Source organism: Manis pentadactyla, chromosome 13, assembly GCF_030020395.1.
Source record: "Manis pentadactyla isolate mManPen7 chromosome 13, mManPen7.hap1, whole genome shotgun sequence".
NCBI lineage: Eukaryota > Metazoa > Chordata > Mammalia > Pholidota > Manidae > Manis > Manis pentadactyla.
The window spans coordinates 58,811,825-58,829,090 of record NC_080031.1 but is presented as its reverse complement, the minus strand read 5'-3'; the positions used below and the strand labels follow the sequence as shown (position 1 = coordinate 58,829,090).

Here is a 17,266-nt window from a genome sequence, read left to right as displayed (position 1 = left end):
ATCTTATGCTCTTGATGTGTAACATTTAAAAGCCATATAAAAAAGTCCCTCTCTATAGAATGTGGTATTTCTTTATGTAAACTCATCATATCAGCAGGACATGAAAAGTAGACAGAGTATTTGTAGTATATTTAAAAAAACTAGTGTAATAATACATTCTCAGCTCAAACATCTATTTTCCTTTTCCAGTTCTTCTGGAACTGTTCATCCCTAGTAAACGTAATAATAAAAATTCACTCTACCATCCAACAATGACAGAACGAGTCTGCTTTTGTAGACAACATAATCGACTTTTCCTATGGGAACGGTCTCGACGGTATGTACACTAACTTCCCCCCAGCATGCAAGGAGAAAACTCTGGAACCCACAAGTTTTCAAAGATTCACCATCTATACACACAGTGCTGGCCATCCTCTGAAGAACATTCGGTGTTCTCCGCACTCACGTGCAAGAGTGTTCTCTAACAAAAACGGGCAACAAAAGCATAGTTCACTGCTGTAACCTCTAGGCATTTATGAAGCCCAAGGATACCGCATACAAGTTTTAGCAAGGAGCTCTGACAAGTTTTAAATATGTCAGAGACTGCATGCATCTTCCTAGGGAATTTTGGTAAGATACTCTTAACTCAGTCTATTCGGTTGTAGAATTTTTTACATCTGCCCTATTCCTCAACAGTAAAATAACAATTTTATTGTTCTGTTTTGGGAATCAAATTTGACGGCTTTGGGACCAAAGATGAATGCTAACTATATAATTGTGAAGAAGTTTACATTTCTCAGGAAAGCTTCAGGCATCCTTTCACTGTGAACACACCAAACAGCTATCTTCCTGTGTGGAACAACTAGCAGGTGACAGCTAAGTTTACCATCAGCCATCATCTGGGCTATTTGTGCTTACACACTGAATTTAGATGCATTCTAACAGTTTCTCAGGAAGAGCAAACCACAGACACTTAGCAGTAAACTAAAATGCCAAAACATGAGATTCTCATTTCTCATGTAAAATGGCCCCAGGTGTGTACATTGCACTGTGCTTAGGAAGTTATTTACAATATAGGGCTCTCTTTGGTAGCATACTCTGCAGAAGGAACTGCTTCACAACGAGTTTGTGGGAGAAAACGAGTCTCTCCTTAAGCTCAGTGTTTGTCCTTTGCTAATAGTTCTAGCTCTTTTAAAATAGCCAAGATTTCAACCAGTTGAGTAGCTGCCACCTTCTTATTAAACTTTAATAAGCTAAGCTTTTTAAGCCACATAAAAATTTCATCAAGTGTTTCTCAACCTTAGGAAAGACAGAAGGAGGGAAAAAGGTCAGAACATCACTTTCCGCCACAGCAGCGTCTGGAGAGGCCATGGAAGCCTGTGCGCAGTCAGCCGCAAAGCAGCGCTGGGGAGCAAGCTCCCGTTTGCTGCCTGCACCAGATGGTGGCTGCGCGGACTCCTTCCTCACACACAGGCCCCATGCTGGGTGCTAATTAAAGCCCTGCCGTCAAATAGCAGGCTCCTGGGACAAACCATTTGCTTTCTTCCAAAGTCCTCCGGATGCGTTATATACACCGCTGTTACAGGGTTTTCTTGTCAAGAACACCATTTCATTTCAGGGCGACTCTTGATCATTTCACTTTTAGTATTTCATAATGGCAAGATATTTTTTAAAAATCTTAATTTTTATAAAGAAGTACACCCTGCTACTTAGATGAAGTCAGTAACAGAAGGGACAGATAAGAGTTCAAAGAGGTGACTTATGTCTGAGAAACAAGAATCAGAGCAGGAAGAAACTGGCAAGCAACTAAGCCTTGCGGTATTATTTATTTTTAAAAATCACGTTCATGTATTAAGAATTTAAATTTAAAAATGAAATCCACACCACTGAAAAAACAGTACTGTTGACAACACTTAACGCTGTACTATTTTCTTCAAGAAGTTAAAGAACTTGAGCTGTTTTCTTCACATATCACTAGAATTTCTTGCCAGCTACTGATGATAAACATACAAATGCTGTCACTTCGTTAGTGCTGGTCTGACTATATCCCTCCATTTCATCAGAACTTAATTTCACATCTATTCACTTTGTCAAAAATCTCATAAAATTGGTACATTCTGTTTCAAGGCAGTAAATTTGATTTCATAAATGTACATATGATCATTTTTTCTACAAAGGTGGCATATTTTTAAATCAGTTAACATTTTCACCTCATGTTCCTTTATTGCTTCAATCACCTACTTGCAAGTCAATTATCCCACGAGACAGTCTGAGGACTTTCAGTTCTGCCGTAATATAGGGCCAAGTCCCCAGGTCCACCTTACCCCTAAAAACCCCTGGACACTGCACAGCAGGAAGAGCACGGAGCCCTGAAAGCTGGAAAGCAGAGTGGGCCACCCAGGGACCTGGTGACTTGATGACGACGAGGTGGCAAGCTCCCTGGGCCTCCTCACAGCCTCTTGTATGCTCCAGACAACGTGCCTCAGCAGCCTCCAATCCGGAGCTGCCAACAGGAGCAGACCAACCAGCCAACAAGTCAAGCTGCTCTCCCAGCCCAAGTACAGGAAGAATGGCCTACACCTGACCTACTCCAGCCAAATGCAACGGAAAAACTGCAACCCTCCTCTCAACAATTTCAGTGATGCCCAGTGGGAAGGTGATCTTTCCATCCACCTCCTCTCAGAAGCAAGCTCAGCACACTGACCTAAATGATATCTAGGAACACTTCACCAACTGAGGAACACACGTTTTCTTGAAACACCCCTGGGACATTCACAAAGATGACCATGCACTGGGTCATAAAACAGACCTCGGCAAATCATGAAATCATACAAAACTGAAATCATAGCATATTTCTATGATCACCATGGAATCAAACTATAAATCAGCAATACTAAGATAACAGTAAAATCTCCAAACAACTGGAAACTAAACAACATAGTTTTAAATACATGCATCAAAGAGGAAGCCTCGAAAGAAAAATTACATAAAACTCAATGAAAATGAAAATGAAAATACAGGATATCAAGGTATGTAGGGCACAGCTAAAGTAGTGCTGAGGAGAATTTACATTAAAAAAAAAGAAAAGGTTTCAAACAAATAATCTAAGCTCCTATCTTTAAAACTGAAATGAAAAAAAAGCTGGTTCTTCTAAATAAAATGAGAATCGCAAAATTTCTAGCAAGACTGACAAAAAGATACAAATCACTAACATCAGGAATGAACTACAGAGATGGCGGCCATTAAAAGGAGAGCAAAGGAACAGCTTTTTGCTCTTAACTTTGACAACATCTAAAACACGGGCCAATTCCTCAAAACCCACACATTTCCAAAATTCAACAAAGATGAAATAGACAACCTGAATAGTCTTTTAACAACAGAAGAAATCAAACTTTTACAACTCCCTTCCCCTGAACCATGGCCTAGTATCTCTCACAAACTTAGATTAAAAAATCTGCAACAAAGTATTAGCTGACTGAATCCAGCAATGCACAAAAAATACACACCATGAGCAAGTGTGATTTACTACAGGTATGCAAGGCTAGACCAAGTAGACCAAGTGTGGTTTATTCTAGCTAGCCAAGTCCGGTTCAGTATTCCAAAACCAACAAATGCAATCCAATGTCAACAGGCTAAAGAATAAAACAAAAAAATCTTATGATCCTATCAATTGATGCATAAAAACATTTCATAAAATCCAATACCCATTTGTGATAATAACTCTCAGTTAACTAGGAACAGAGAGAAACTTCTTCAACTTAGTAAAAAACATCTAGAAAACATGACAGCTAACAATACACTTAAGGAAGACTGAATCTTTTCCTGTAAAATTGGGCACAGGCAAGGATGCCCACTCTCACCACTGTTACTAAACATAGTACTGGAAGTTCTAGCCACTGCAATAAGGCAAGAAAAAGAAATAAGGCACAGAGATTGGAAAGGAAGAAATAAAATGGTCCCTATTTGCAGATAACATGATTGTCTATGCAGAAAATGCTGAGCCACCGAAAGTAATAAGTGCATTTATCAAGGCTGCAGAATGCAAAATTAACACACACACAAAACACATTTTGATATATTAACAATGAACATGTAGAACTTGAAATTAAAAACATATCTGCAGTCCATTTACCTTTATGTTATCATTTATAGCCATTCCAAAGAAAATGGAATACTCAGGTTTAAACCTAAAACATGTACAGGTTCTGTATGCTGAAAACTATAAAGTGCTGATGAAAAAATTTAAAAAACCTAAATAAATGGAAAAACATACAAAGTTCATGAACTGGAAGATTCAACATAGTAAATACATCAATTTTCCCCTAAAACATCTACTGGTATAATGTGTTCATATCAAAATCCCAGCAAAGTTTTGTTTGTATTTTTTTACAGAGATACAGACAAGCCTTCTCTACAATTTATATGGAAAATCTCTGGGGCCTAAAATAGGTAAAACAACCTTGAAAAATATAAAGTGGGAGTTACATAGTAATCAAGATAGTATGGACAGAGGGGTAGACACATAGATTGGTGGATAGAATAAAAATACCCAGAAAAGGCCCAACTGAGTTTTGACAAAGGTGCAATACTAGACACACACAAGCAAAAAATGAACCTAAACCTAAACCTCACATTTTATATATGAAAATTAATTCAAAATGGATCATGGACTTAATGTAAAGCCACAAAATTTTTAGGAAAAAAACAATCTTTGGAATCCAGGCAGAGGGCTAGGCAAAGAGTTTTAGACTTGACAGCAAAAGCTTGATTCACAGAAGGAAAACTGATAAATTAAACCTTATCAAAATAAAACATTTCTGCTATTCAAAAGATCTGTTAAAAGGTTGAAAAGACAAGACACAAACTGGGAGAAAACATTTGCAAATTGCAATTGTGATGAAGAACTTGTATCTAGAATGTATCAAGAATTCTCAAGACTCAACAGTAAAAAGACAATCAGTTCAGGTAGAAAATAGGTGAGACACGAACAGACATTTCACTGAAGGGGATACACAGGTGGTAAATAAGCACGAGAAAAGACATTCAACATCAGTAGCCAGTACAACAATGCATGTTAACACCACGAAAGAGATGTTACTGCATACCTATGAGAATGGCTAAATTAAAAAACAGTGACACCACCAAATGCTGTCAAGGATGCAGAGGAACTGGATCAGATACATTCCTAGTGGGTATGTAAAAGAGTACAGCCACTTGGGGAAAATGTACAGCAGTTTCTTACAAATGTGCTTACCATTATAACCCAGAATTCACACTCTCAAAACAATTATCCCAGTTAACGAAACTCATGTTAACACAGAAACCTATACACAAATATTTAGTCACTTTATTTAAGACAGCTACAAACTATAAACAAACTGGTTAACTGAAGGGTGGTATACCCAAGCCACAGAATACTGCTCTGCAAGAAAAAGGAATAAACTATTGATACACACAACTTGGAAGATCTCAAGGAATTTATGTTAGGTGAAGATATCCAAACTCTAGAGGTTGAGTACTATATGATTCCATTTACACAGCATTCTTGAAATGATGGAACTATAGAGGGGAATAGGATAGTGGTAGTCAGAGGTTAGTAAGGCGGGGTAGGAGGGAGTGGTTATGGTATAGAAGAGTAGCAGAAGGGTCCTTATGAGTGAACTGTTCTGCATCTTGACTGTGGTGGTGGTTGTCTGAAATTACACACACACGAGTACAAGTTAAATTTGAGGAATCTGAGTAAGATCAGCATGTTAGATCAATACTGATATGCTCATTATGATCTTTATTTATGTTATGCAAGATTTTACCCTGGAGGAAATGCATGAAGGGTATATGGGATCTCTTTCTATTATTTCTTACAAATGCATGTGAATCTACAATTACCTCAAAATAAAAAGTTTAACAAATGTAAATGACTGGTATTCCTAACAAAAATGCATATAAGCTGGATCTAATCATGAAGGATCAACCATTAGACAAACTCAAATATACAACAACTGGCCTGTACTCTTCATAAATGTCAGTGTCATGAAGCAGATTAAGAAAGACATGACAATTGAATTACAACAAGCAATCTAATTGGATCAAACCAGGGTTTTCTTTACTATATGGACATTAATAAGACAATTTCACACAACTTAGAAGGTCTTTAGATCACATAATGGTATTGTATTGACGTTAATTTCCTGATTTCGGTAATCATGCTATGGTTGTTTAAGAGAATGTTCTTGCTTTTAGAAAAAAACACAATGAAGTATTTAAGGGTACAGAGACTTCACATCTCAAACTTAATCTCAAATGGTTAAAAAAAAGTATATACACACAGGAAAGGAAGCATGACAAAATGTTAACAGCTGGGGAATCTGGTTAAGAGAATACTTTATACTATTCTTGTAACTTGTATAAGTCTGAAATTATAAATAATAAAAGTTATAATAAAAATTTTTTTAAGTCCAGAGGATACTGTATAGAGCCCAGCACAGAAATGGTCAATAAATTAGTTTTCAGGTATTTTATACTGATTTTCAGATGAAGAAGTAAGTTGAGAAGCTAAATACACTGTCTAAGTGGGACTCTGGCTAATTTGTGTTAAGGCTGGGATGTGACCTCAGGTCTGTTTCATACCAAAGTCTGTGCTCCTTTCATTAGAATGAGGAAAGATGAAAATTTCAACTCCCCCCTCGGGGAGTTGGACATCCTCTGTTTAAGGAGGAAATGGCATTATATAAAAATTGGTTTCAAACCACTTTCCAAACAGTTCGCCCCTTCGTTTCCTATGAGAAAAGCCTAGGCCTGGGCCTGCAATCTAACACCTTGACCCCAGGCCCAGGGTGGATATTTTGTCTACTGCACATCAAGAACGAAGCAACAGACTCCCCATCTGCAGGCTCTCCACTGCACAGCCAGCATATACTCTCCTTCCTGTGTCTTCATTCATTTGCCCAAAACCCACTGAACATTTTGGCTGTGCTGGTCATGGAATTTCTAGGATGACTATCTAGACATGTCTCTTCCACTGGTCCTTCTCCACCTCACTATCACTCCATGGCTATGCTTAGATAGGACAGGTAATTTATTTTTAATTATTTTTTTTCTGAATAGATAATACATAGTTCAAAATTCACATTGGAAAAAAATTCACACAGAAAAAGGGGTGTCTAGTGAAATCTCCCTCTTTAATCTGCCCAGCTCCCCTCACCACTGACAACCAATACTGCTGGTTTAAAAAAATGCAACTTTGTGATATTTCTTCAAATTACTAGTTAGCTAATCATGTTATAATATTAAGCTGACCACCTACTTAGAATATTCCAAGTGATCACTATAAATGAAATGATTTCCCTACTTAGGTATTTAAGATTTCCTTAAAATACTTGTGTAGATGTTTTCAACATGTTAAAATGACTGAGGGTTAAAATTTTTTTGAAGAAAAAATACTTGTATTATGTATGACCACAACAGACATCTATGAATTATGGCTGGTAAGCATCAATTACTACAGAGCACAGCTCACCTGGTTCCTGTCGCGTGCATGTGTATACCTGATCTTCTGAATGAAGTAGAATATGAGCCAAGCTGAAGAAATAATCATCAAGACAATAAAGGATATTGACACGAAGACTAGAGAGCCTCTGCTGAAGTTCTTTGGTGGCATTCGAGTTCCAACAGCTATTGTCATTTGTACAGAGATGTTTTTCTCCAGGTAACTCAAAATATCCTTACCCCTCAATTCTGTAATCATGACAGCAATAATATCTCCAGTGCCTGTAATGTAAAATAAATATATATACTCAAGTGACATTTAAAATTAATATGTAAAAATGCTACTTAGAAAAACTAATACAATTTTTGCTAATGACCAGGGTTTGCAAATTCAGCTTTTCAATGGAAACGAAAGTTGGCACCAAGTGGGAACAGGAATTTGTTGTGTAGTACTTACGACTTAAAAACAGACTGAAAGCATAACATGAATACAGTGTTTAGAGCCATATTAACCTGTCTTATAACTATAATTAAAGAACAGATTATTAAATCAGCCAAATGTGACAACAGAGAGTACAAACATGATCTTATACAGCAATAGAAATCCAATAAAATCATGGCAGTTTCTCACTATAAAACATTTTCCACCTTTAAATGCTCTTTAGAAAGTCTCAACTCCTTAAGAGAAAAACACTGTTATTTACAGTACAACAACTAGTACTTTTTGTATTAGTCATTCTTAGGAATGTTTATGGAGCACCTACTGTGTGTAGAACTAGCCCAAGGAATAGAAAGCAGTACAGGGTGTGCAGTTTTATAATTTCACTGACTTGGGACACAAACCCAGTAACAGAGTCCCAACAGTGAAATACCAAATGGTGGCATCTGTTATTAACAATTGGAACTAACTCTGGTCCTGTGTCTAGACATGACTGGAAGAAGGTTCCTTTCTGGTTTACCAGAACCCTTCTGGAAACCAAACTCTCACTGAAACACGTCCAAGCTTCAACACTCTTGACTAGCTTGGCATCAAAATACTTCCAGATTCTCAGCTGCCCAAAGGTTCCACCATAGCCACAGTCCACTGACAGTAACCCTAAGGATGTTCTCAAGTTGCTCTCAGGGTCATCTAGTTCTCCCGCCCACGTAACTTACAGAAGCAGTCACCCGGAAAAGGCAAGTGCCTTTCCTTAAGCATTTATTTGCTGTCCCTTTCCTCCTCCACAGAGGAAATACTTTCCCACTTCAAGTAAAAAGGGAATCCTTTCTACCAGAAAACTAGCTGTCAGTGCTGAAGCAGTGATAAAGTTGCATATTTGCAATTTTATCATGTGCCTTCTTCAAGGAGCCTGTAAGACTCTGGGGATCAGAGGAGGCAGAACATTTCATTTTGAGAAAAAAGAGCAAATTATAACCACTACTTCATATCTGAGTAAGGATTGTGCATGTATAAATGTAAACCACCAAAACAAAATGAGCAAACCCCTCAAAACTTGCCTTTTTAAAGGCTTTTTCAGTGGAATGATACTAAATGTTTGGTTTATGTTTTTAATTTACAATACTTAGCTAAAAAGACTATCCTTACATCAACTGCAGTCAAAAGACCATATGCAACTGAAAAGAAATTCAGTAATTACAAGGATTTCATAACAAATTTAACCCAGTGGAACATATAATTTTGTATTACCTTATTCAAAATTGTGCCAGCCACTTTGTCAGAACGGCAGTTTATCAGAATACTGATTAAAAACCCCCAAACAAAAAGAAAACTGCAAAATTAAAGCAACAGTTAACATCTAGTCATCTTTCTGAGATAAGAGTTCTGATCAGCAAGTTAGAGAAGATCATATAATCATGCTAAGTCATTTTAAATTTCCATTCAGAAACCTTAGGTTTGTGCTTTAGAAATGTTCAACAGGTAAGGAGCTGTGGAATGAGATACCAGGTATGGCTATAAAGTAACTGAGACGGATCCCACAAACGACACATGACAATCAGTCTCATTGCTTTATAATCACACCAGGTACACATGATTTTAGAAAGCAGTTCGGAGGCTCCCTCTTGAAGACTCAAGCTGGAAAAGGAGCAGGGAGAGCTGCACAGTGGCCAGGGGAACCAATCACGCAATGTCATTCATTCAGAGACACTAAACGTGCACTGCCTCGTATCAACTGCAAAGCTGTCTGGGAAAAGAAGCACTTGATTACATCAACCACCCATTTAATGGTATTTATTGAGCACATACTATGATCACATTCACCTTCCAAACGTAGTGGAAAATCACCTGCTGTGAAATAAAAGAAAATGTAAATGTTGGTCTCTGCCCCTGGTTCCTGGAACAAAGCTCCTAAAACCCTTGCGATTTCATAAGTGAGAAGTGCACTAGGAGCATCTTTAGTCTGTTATTTGGTCTGTGCCCTTGGTTCTTGACATACAGCTCCTAAAGCCTTTGGAATTTCAGGGTAAGAGGAGTGCCTTTGGTTTTAATGAGGTGACTCCTGGTGGGCTCCTGGACAGGGACTGATCACCAGGAAGACCAGGCCATGATGAGAAGCTTGGAACTTCCCGCCACACCGCCATCCTCTGGGGGCCCAGCAGGGACTGCAGACTGAGTTAATGACTGCTCATGCCTACGCAGCAAAGCCTCCATAAAAATCCCAGTAGCGTGTGGTCCAGATATCTTCCGGGCTGGTCACCATGGAGGGCACTGGGAGGGTAACAACCCGCATTCTTTGCCCTATGAACCTCTTCATCTGGCTGTTCACCTGTATCCTTTAGCAGATCCTCCTTTATAATAAACACTTAACATAAATAAAAATATTTATAATGGAAGTAAATGGAAGTGTTTCCCTGAGCTTTGTGAGCCATTCTAACAGTTTCAAAGCCAAGGAAGGGATAATGGGAACCTTGATTTATAGCTGGTTGGTCAGAAGCACAGGTGACAATCTGGGATTTGCAATCAGATTCTGAAGGGGTCAGGTGAGTCTTGTGGGACTGGGCCCTTAACTTAGGGGATCTGAGGCTCTCTCCACACAGTGTCAGAATTGAACTGAGTTAACAGGACACCCAGCTGGTATTGCTAAGAACTGCTTGGTGTAGGGAAAACCCACACACATTTGGTGAACAGAAGTGTCTGAAAGTGTTCTGTGCAAGGAGTAAAGGAGACACAACAAAGGAGTTATTTTTCCTTATACCTGCTCTTGATTACATGAAAATGGCATCTACCCTCAAAGGGTGAAGGAGAAGCTTAAAGGGTCTAGAGACAGGAGCTAAACACAGACAGTCTTGCGAGTACAAAGGAGCCAGAAGAGGGACAGGAAACAGACAGAGGTGCTGCTGGTCAGGCAGAATGGAGAACAATTACAGCAGGTCACACCCAGCAGAGGGGCTAGGTTCTTAACCATGTCAGGACATAAATCACTTAGATAATCTGATGATAGGGGAGCTTCCTAGAAGAAAACACCACCCTCCATCCCCATTTCAGGAGAGGTCCAGGGACCTCCTCATTCCCCACCCCTAAAGCTTATCTGGGCAACAGACCCCGATGTAAGTATCTCTCCAATATGACTTTTTAAGACATGAGAAGCCTTGGTCCAGCTTTGCACCCAAAGAAAACATAAGTCTCAGGATAAAACCAGGGTTAGATCAGGTAAGAGTTAAGGACAAATGAGACTATACTGATGTAAACACTCAAGGAGAGCTGACAAATATTTGGCAGCCCCACCACCAGTCCCACACCCTAAGCCCTTGGCAAGCATAGATAAATCATGGATATGGCCTCAGAGTCCCATGTATTTATGTCAATATACCTGCCAGCCAGGACTGATTTCCCAGGGATGGTGATTAAGTAAAAAACGAGTCATGATCCTTGTTTTCACCTCTGTTCTTGAAAACCTCCTCCACTGTTATTCTTTGTGAATCTTTGCTTTCACTGCTTCATTGTGGCTACTTTAATGAACAATTCTATTCTTTCTCCTTTTATTCTAAGAATTTTCAAACCTACAAACAATTTCTATACCATACGAACATGCATACGCTTTCTGTTTGGGTTTGTTAACTGGTAGCCTTTTACCTTTTCCACTTTTCTTACCTTTTCTATATTTATTTTTGCTGAACCAATTGAGAGTAAACTGCAAACATGACATTGCTTCCTTAAATACTTCAGCATTACCTCCTAAGAACAGGGACTCAATTTATCACTCTCAAGAGCTTGACCTCAGATACAATGCAGTTCCCATAACATATGGTCCATATTCCAATCCCTCTGCCCGGCTCTTATGATGATGTTCAGAACTGTCCAGTTCAGTGCCCAGGACCCAAGCAGGCCTGTGAACACCGTGTTCTGTAGTCTCCTCTGATCTAAAGCAGTCACTTTCGGTTGTTGGTGACATTAAAACCTTTTGATGAGCTCAAGCCATATGTTTGAAAAATGTCCTTCAAGATTTGTCTGTTTGCTCACAATTCGATCTCCAAAGACATTTTCGGTGAGGATGCTACATAGTAAATGCTGTCCATGTGCCACATCTCAGAAAGCACGTGTCGGGTTTTCCCTCTTCTGGAGACAGCAGCAAACTCTGTCCCTTGGCTGTCTGGTTATCTCCTTTCCTCATTTTAATTAATAAGCAATCTGCAGGTGGCGCTTTCAGAATGCCCAGTCCCCAAAAAGCTTTTGTTCAGTGCTCTGGGCACCACTTATGCTGGCCTGAATCAGTTACTACTATAGTGTTTGCAAAATGCTATCATTTGTTCTACATTTTGTAAGGTGGTTTTGTAATCAGAAGCATTAATATTTTTCCTATGTATCTTTTTTTTCTCATTAAAAAAACAGAACTGCAATTTTTCTGTAAAAATGGGTCTCGCCACCCCCCAGCAATTCTATTTTTTAGTGGGGAAAAAAAGACAAGTGGAAAAATATGGTAATGCTGCTATTATCCTGACTAAAATCTTTTTCAGGGGCCAACATATGGAACCTAACAATTAATCCCCTTTGGGCTCTGGAGCCGGAATGTCTAGGTCCAAATCCCAGCACTGTCCTCCATCTCTCAGGGCTTCATTTCTTCTTTCAAGAAATAAGCTGTTACCTGCAGGCCCCATGGCAGATACTCAGGAAATGCTACTGCTTACTGAGCAAATCTTACCTGTGTTAATATTAGTCATAGAAAGTACAGGAAGGCAGTCTTGGGAGGAAACCCCAAAGCCCCACTGCCAGCACTCTGGAACTCTTATTCTCTCTCCAATCCCTCCCCACCACCTTGGGAAGCACTCGGGTACCTGCTGACCAATGTGATCTCCTGGCTTCCATGAGGATTCAGGCTCAGCTCAGGGACACCCCCCACCACACACACCCATTGGGAAGCATTGGCAATCCTCCCGCCCAGGGACTCTCAGAGCAAGCCCAGTTCTGCTGGACAGCTGATGCTTTAACCCTAGGAAGGCGGGTCCAGGAAGGCAGCAGCAGATGAGCTGTCAGAGGCACTAGGGCACGGTGGAGAGAGATGCTTTAACTGTGAGCTTTTCTACTATAAGCTTACCTATATTTTTAAAGAAAACAGCATCCCTGTGCAAATCCCATTTTGCAGAGGTTTTATTTCTTAGCAGATGAATTTGTCTGTTAGGTCTAATCAATTTTGAAAGTGTTAAGGAATTTTAAAGCTGCTGGATCACTTAGGAAACTTCCCATAAAAATGAGTTTGGGGAGATGAAGTACTCCCATAGTATGGGTCCATAATGAACTTCCATGCCTTCTGGTAGGTCACTATAGATGGCTTGAGAGTGATTCCTACAGAATTCAATGCCCTATTTACATGCAAAGCAGAACACCAGACACTTGAAGGGAAGGAGGTTAGAATAGCTGTAAAGCTCTAGAACAGCTCCTGCTGAGGGAGGGTGGGTGCAGTGCGGGGACTCCCTGGGGCCCTGTCAGGAGCCCCAGCCGGCTGGCCTGGCCTCGGTGAGTCTGCTCACTCCAGTCCCAGCCTCCGCTTCACTCTTGCTTCCAATGACTTCATCTGAGTTCTCCTCGAATGACTACCCTCTTCACTTCTTCAAAACTAGTGCTCATTCTTTTCTTCACTAACCCCTTTAAAGAATCAAGGGAAAAATAAAAGATATGCTACTTTCTTTTATGAAATGAATACAGCAATAATTCTGAGAGGCAGATGAAAGGTCACACCAATTAGACTCCCTGCTGAGTCTTGTCCGTGGTTTATCGAAAACATACATTTGTCACGTCACTCTATTCAAAGCCTTTGATGTGTCCTTTCTGTCAGCTAAATAAAGTCCAAACTCCTTAACCTGACATTCAAGGCACTGGGGGGCCGATGGGCCTGAGGGTAACTGACGGTCGTGTGACGGCAGACATGCCCTACTGACCACATGAAACTGCTGGTCAGAGTGACTGAACCAGCAGCTCATGTGGTTCACATCGAATGGAGGGGTAAAACCAGAGGAGGACGACTGGGAGAAATGGAGACAGGGTTCAAGGAGCTGGAAGCCTCAACAAAACCAAAGACAGGAGGAGAGAAGGGGAAGCAGCAGTGGTAAGAGAATAGGACACTGGAGTTGAGACTCAAGAGGTGGAACAAATCCAAGAGATGAGGAGGCCCAGGGGAGCGACCATGGGAACAGGCTCCCAGAGAAGCAGAGGGTCTAAGCGCCTGCGGAAGGGTTCTTAGGGTACGTGTCACTCTCCGTGATTGTGACGACAGGAGGGCCACGAGTGGGTAAGTAAGCCAGGAGTTAAGACCTCTGATAAATGTGGGAACTGAATGTCTCTGACACGGAGGGACATGGGGTGTGGAGCATGACAATGAGGTGAAGTTCTGTTGTAGAGAAACTGTATGAGTTTGAAAGCAGCTGTGCCGACCCGGAAAATCACCAGCACCACTGTGTCCAGTCGGTGCCCACAGAGGTTCACAACGCTGGGGTTCTAAATTGTCCTGGGCTGAAGCTCTCATCTGAATCACCTGCCACAAGGCTGACATTCGGGAGCTCAATGTGTGAGCCACTGAGACTCCACAGTCACTCAGTAACTGCTGGCAATGCGCGGCTGCAGTCCCTCCTCAGACAGGAAAGGTCTGCTGAGAGCCTCACCCCTTATTCCTGGGCAAGTGCTTCCGTCCCACACAGGCCCAAATAGGGCCCAATGCTCAGGCTCCACACAGGGTTCCGCTCTTCTCACACATCCACCCCTGACTGTGTGCACCCACCACATATCTCTCAGGGTGTTTCTTCCACCTGTCATAAAGAGAAAAGATGAGAGGAGCAAACGCCTGCATGGACGGCTTCTTCCATCATGTGAGCAGCTGAAAGGTGATGAGGAGGGCCATCAGCAGAGACACAGAATCTTCTGGTTAAGGGTTCTTAGGGGTCCCCTTCAACATAATACAGAAGCCCCATAAATGACACACTTTTGAGGCATCTACTTCTATCCACGGGTAGTTCTAAGTATAGAAAGGTCTTCCTTATAACTAAAATCTTGACTCCTAAATGCCCAGTTATGGCTCCTGGTTCCTTCCCTGGAGAAGCACTACTGAATAAATAAACTGTCTTTCACTTACTGGTGGTGTAAATACCAGGACACATATGTACTACGAGACAAACATCTCCCTACATCTGAATAGTATATTCACAGGGGTACAGCACAAGCTTTCAGTGCTGTCAGCAGCCATGGCACATGCTGGTGTGTGCTGGGCTCACAGCTGAAGGGTTCTAGGAGTCTGCCCAGGAGTGACCTGAACCATCCCTAAGTCAGGTCTCCACAGCCCCTTGTTACTGATTTTCCGAACCCATGTACAGGTTGAACTGACTTAATGAATACTTCTTTTGGTTGTTATGTATGTTCCAAGATTCATCTAGTTTTGTGTTATTTTCAAGTTGAGATACTTATGTTTTCTTACAAGTTTTGGACAGAAGAAGTTTTTAATGAGTGAAGAAAGGGTAAGTACTGAGCTAGACATCCGTCCAGGGAAGGCTTCTGCTGAGAGGCGTGCACGAGCTTCCACACCAAGCACCAGTGCTCTACAAGCCTTCACATCAGTTACTTAGGTTTGAGAACCTCTAAGTGGGAAGGCTTGGTGAACTAAACAGTTAAGAAAATGGATGGTGCTGGTGGGAGCCAGGTTCTCACTGCTGGAGTGGGAGTTTACAGGTAAGCAAGGGGAGGAGGCTAGAAGTTGACCCATTTGGTCAGGGATTAGAGTTGGAGACATGGTATGAACTTGCTCTTAGCTTTATACAGACAGATGGTTACATACTGCGACACAGATATGCGTATGCAGGGATCAGTGTGCGTGCGCGCGTGCGCATGCGCACACACACACACACACACACACACACACATCCTTGCTCTGTCAGCTGACAAGGTCCAGGAGCAACAAAGCCTCCTTGATACTAACAAGCACACCCAATGCCCAGAGCTTTGTTCCCAGTACATGACAGACAAGGGTCCCTGGGGAAATGGTCGAGGGCAGGACTGGCACAGGATCTGCCTGCAATGAGCCCAGAGCTTATAGTACCAGAGAGGGAAGAAGTCCTCAAAAAGCAAAACCACCAACCAACACCCATGGCAACAGGAGCACGTTGAAGGGCATAAGAGCCAACTGGAAGAGCTACCAACGGCCAGAGTAGGAGCGACCTGAGTGACAAACCAAGCCAAGCGGTGCTGTGCCACAGTGCAGAGTGTGAGGGGAGTGCCCATGAGCCCACACAGCATGAATAAATGACTGGGTACAGTGACAAACAAGGAAGAGAGTGAAATAAGAAAGATAAAATAAATCAGAATAGCTGAATACTAATAGTATTCTGCCTTAAAGAGGGAGGCCTAACTCCTCACCCTAAGTGTGGGCTGTGCATAGTGACCTCCTTCAAAGAGTATCAGATCCCTGAGAGAAAAACACAACTTTCTAGGGGAGAAGCCTTACAAACCCCAACAAACAGCCAGGTGGTCAAGGTCAACATCACAGCGATTCATCAAGTCCTACATAGCAAAGAGTTATCTTGCCCTAAAATACTCCTCAACTCACACCCTGTGAAAGCCCTGAACTGAGGAGCACCAGAAGGCATCAATCAAGGTGTAAGGATCCTCACCAGGCCCTGAAGGCACGCGGTCAGCCTGGCCATACCACCGCTTAGTGACTGACTCGGCTCCTGCGACTGTGAACCCAGGTCATCATCATGTGAACAGCTATCATATAAAAGCTGTCTTCCATCCTGTAACCTAGGGACACGATCTCTCAGCCAGTGCTCTAAGTCTATGCGGATCCTTAATGTATTTTAGCTTCTTCCTCTTCTGCTGCTGGGAGGAAAAAGCGTAGGCACATGAAAGACACAACGGCGAATCAAATGACAAGTTCAAGCAGCCTACACAGGACACAGAGCCTGCGGTGTCTGCACCAGGCAGGAAGGCTAGCACATAAATCCTCTCAAGCAGCTGGCAGGTGGAGAGGCTCTCATTTCCACTTAAGATTCCGAGAAATGAAGGAAATATTTAGAGCTTATGAAAGTTTTTAAATGGAATCATCAGCAGTTATTTTTTAAAAGCTATTTTTATTTTTTAATAGCTATTGCCTAAATGTTTCAGTTTTAGATTTTTTTTTATAACTATGAATTTTTTAAAAGGTGTATGGATCACATGGAAGATACATGAGAAGTATTTGCAAACTCAGGCAAAAAGACAGATACAACTTAAACTCATTTCCTGCCAGAGCAGGACATTTAAACTGAGGGCTCTATCTTTTCTGAGGAAATTAAATCCAAATTCAATTAGAACCTATAAACATTAAACAATAAAACAACAGTATGA

The 17,266-nt window shown here is 41.2% G+C and overlaps 1 protein-coding gene across 4 annotated transcripts in view; it reads right to left on the bottom strand.

The window, feature by feature from the left end:
* The window catches only part of RNF130 (ring finger protein 130), a 128,057-nt gene that overhangs the window by 69,735 nt on the left and 41,056 nt on the right, over window positions 1–17,266 (bottom strand). For all 4 annotated transcript variants that reach the window (XM_036892614.2, XM_036892613.2, XM_036892615.2 and 1 more), the window contains exon 3: window positions 7,496–7,746. In XM_036892614.2, the coding sequence (XP_036748509.2) occupies window positions 7,496–7,746 (251 nt within the window). The remainder of the gene's footprint in view (window positions 1–7,495; window positions 7,747–17,266) is intronic.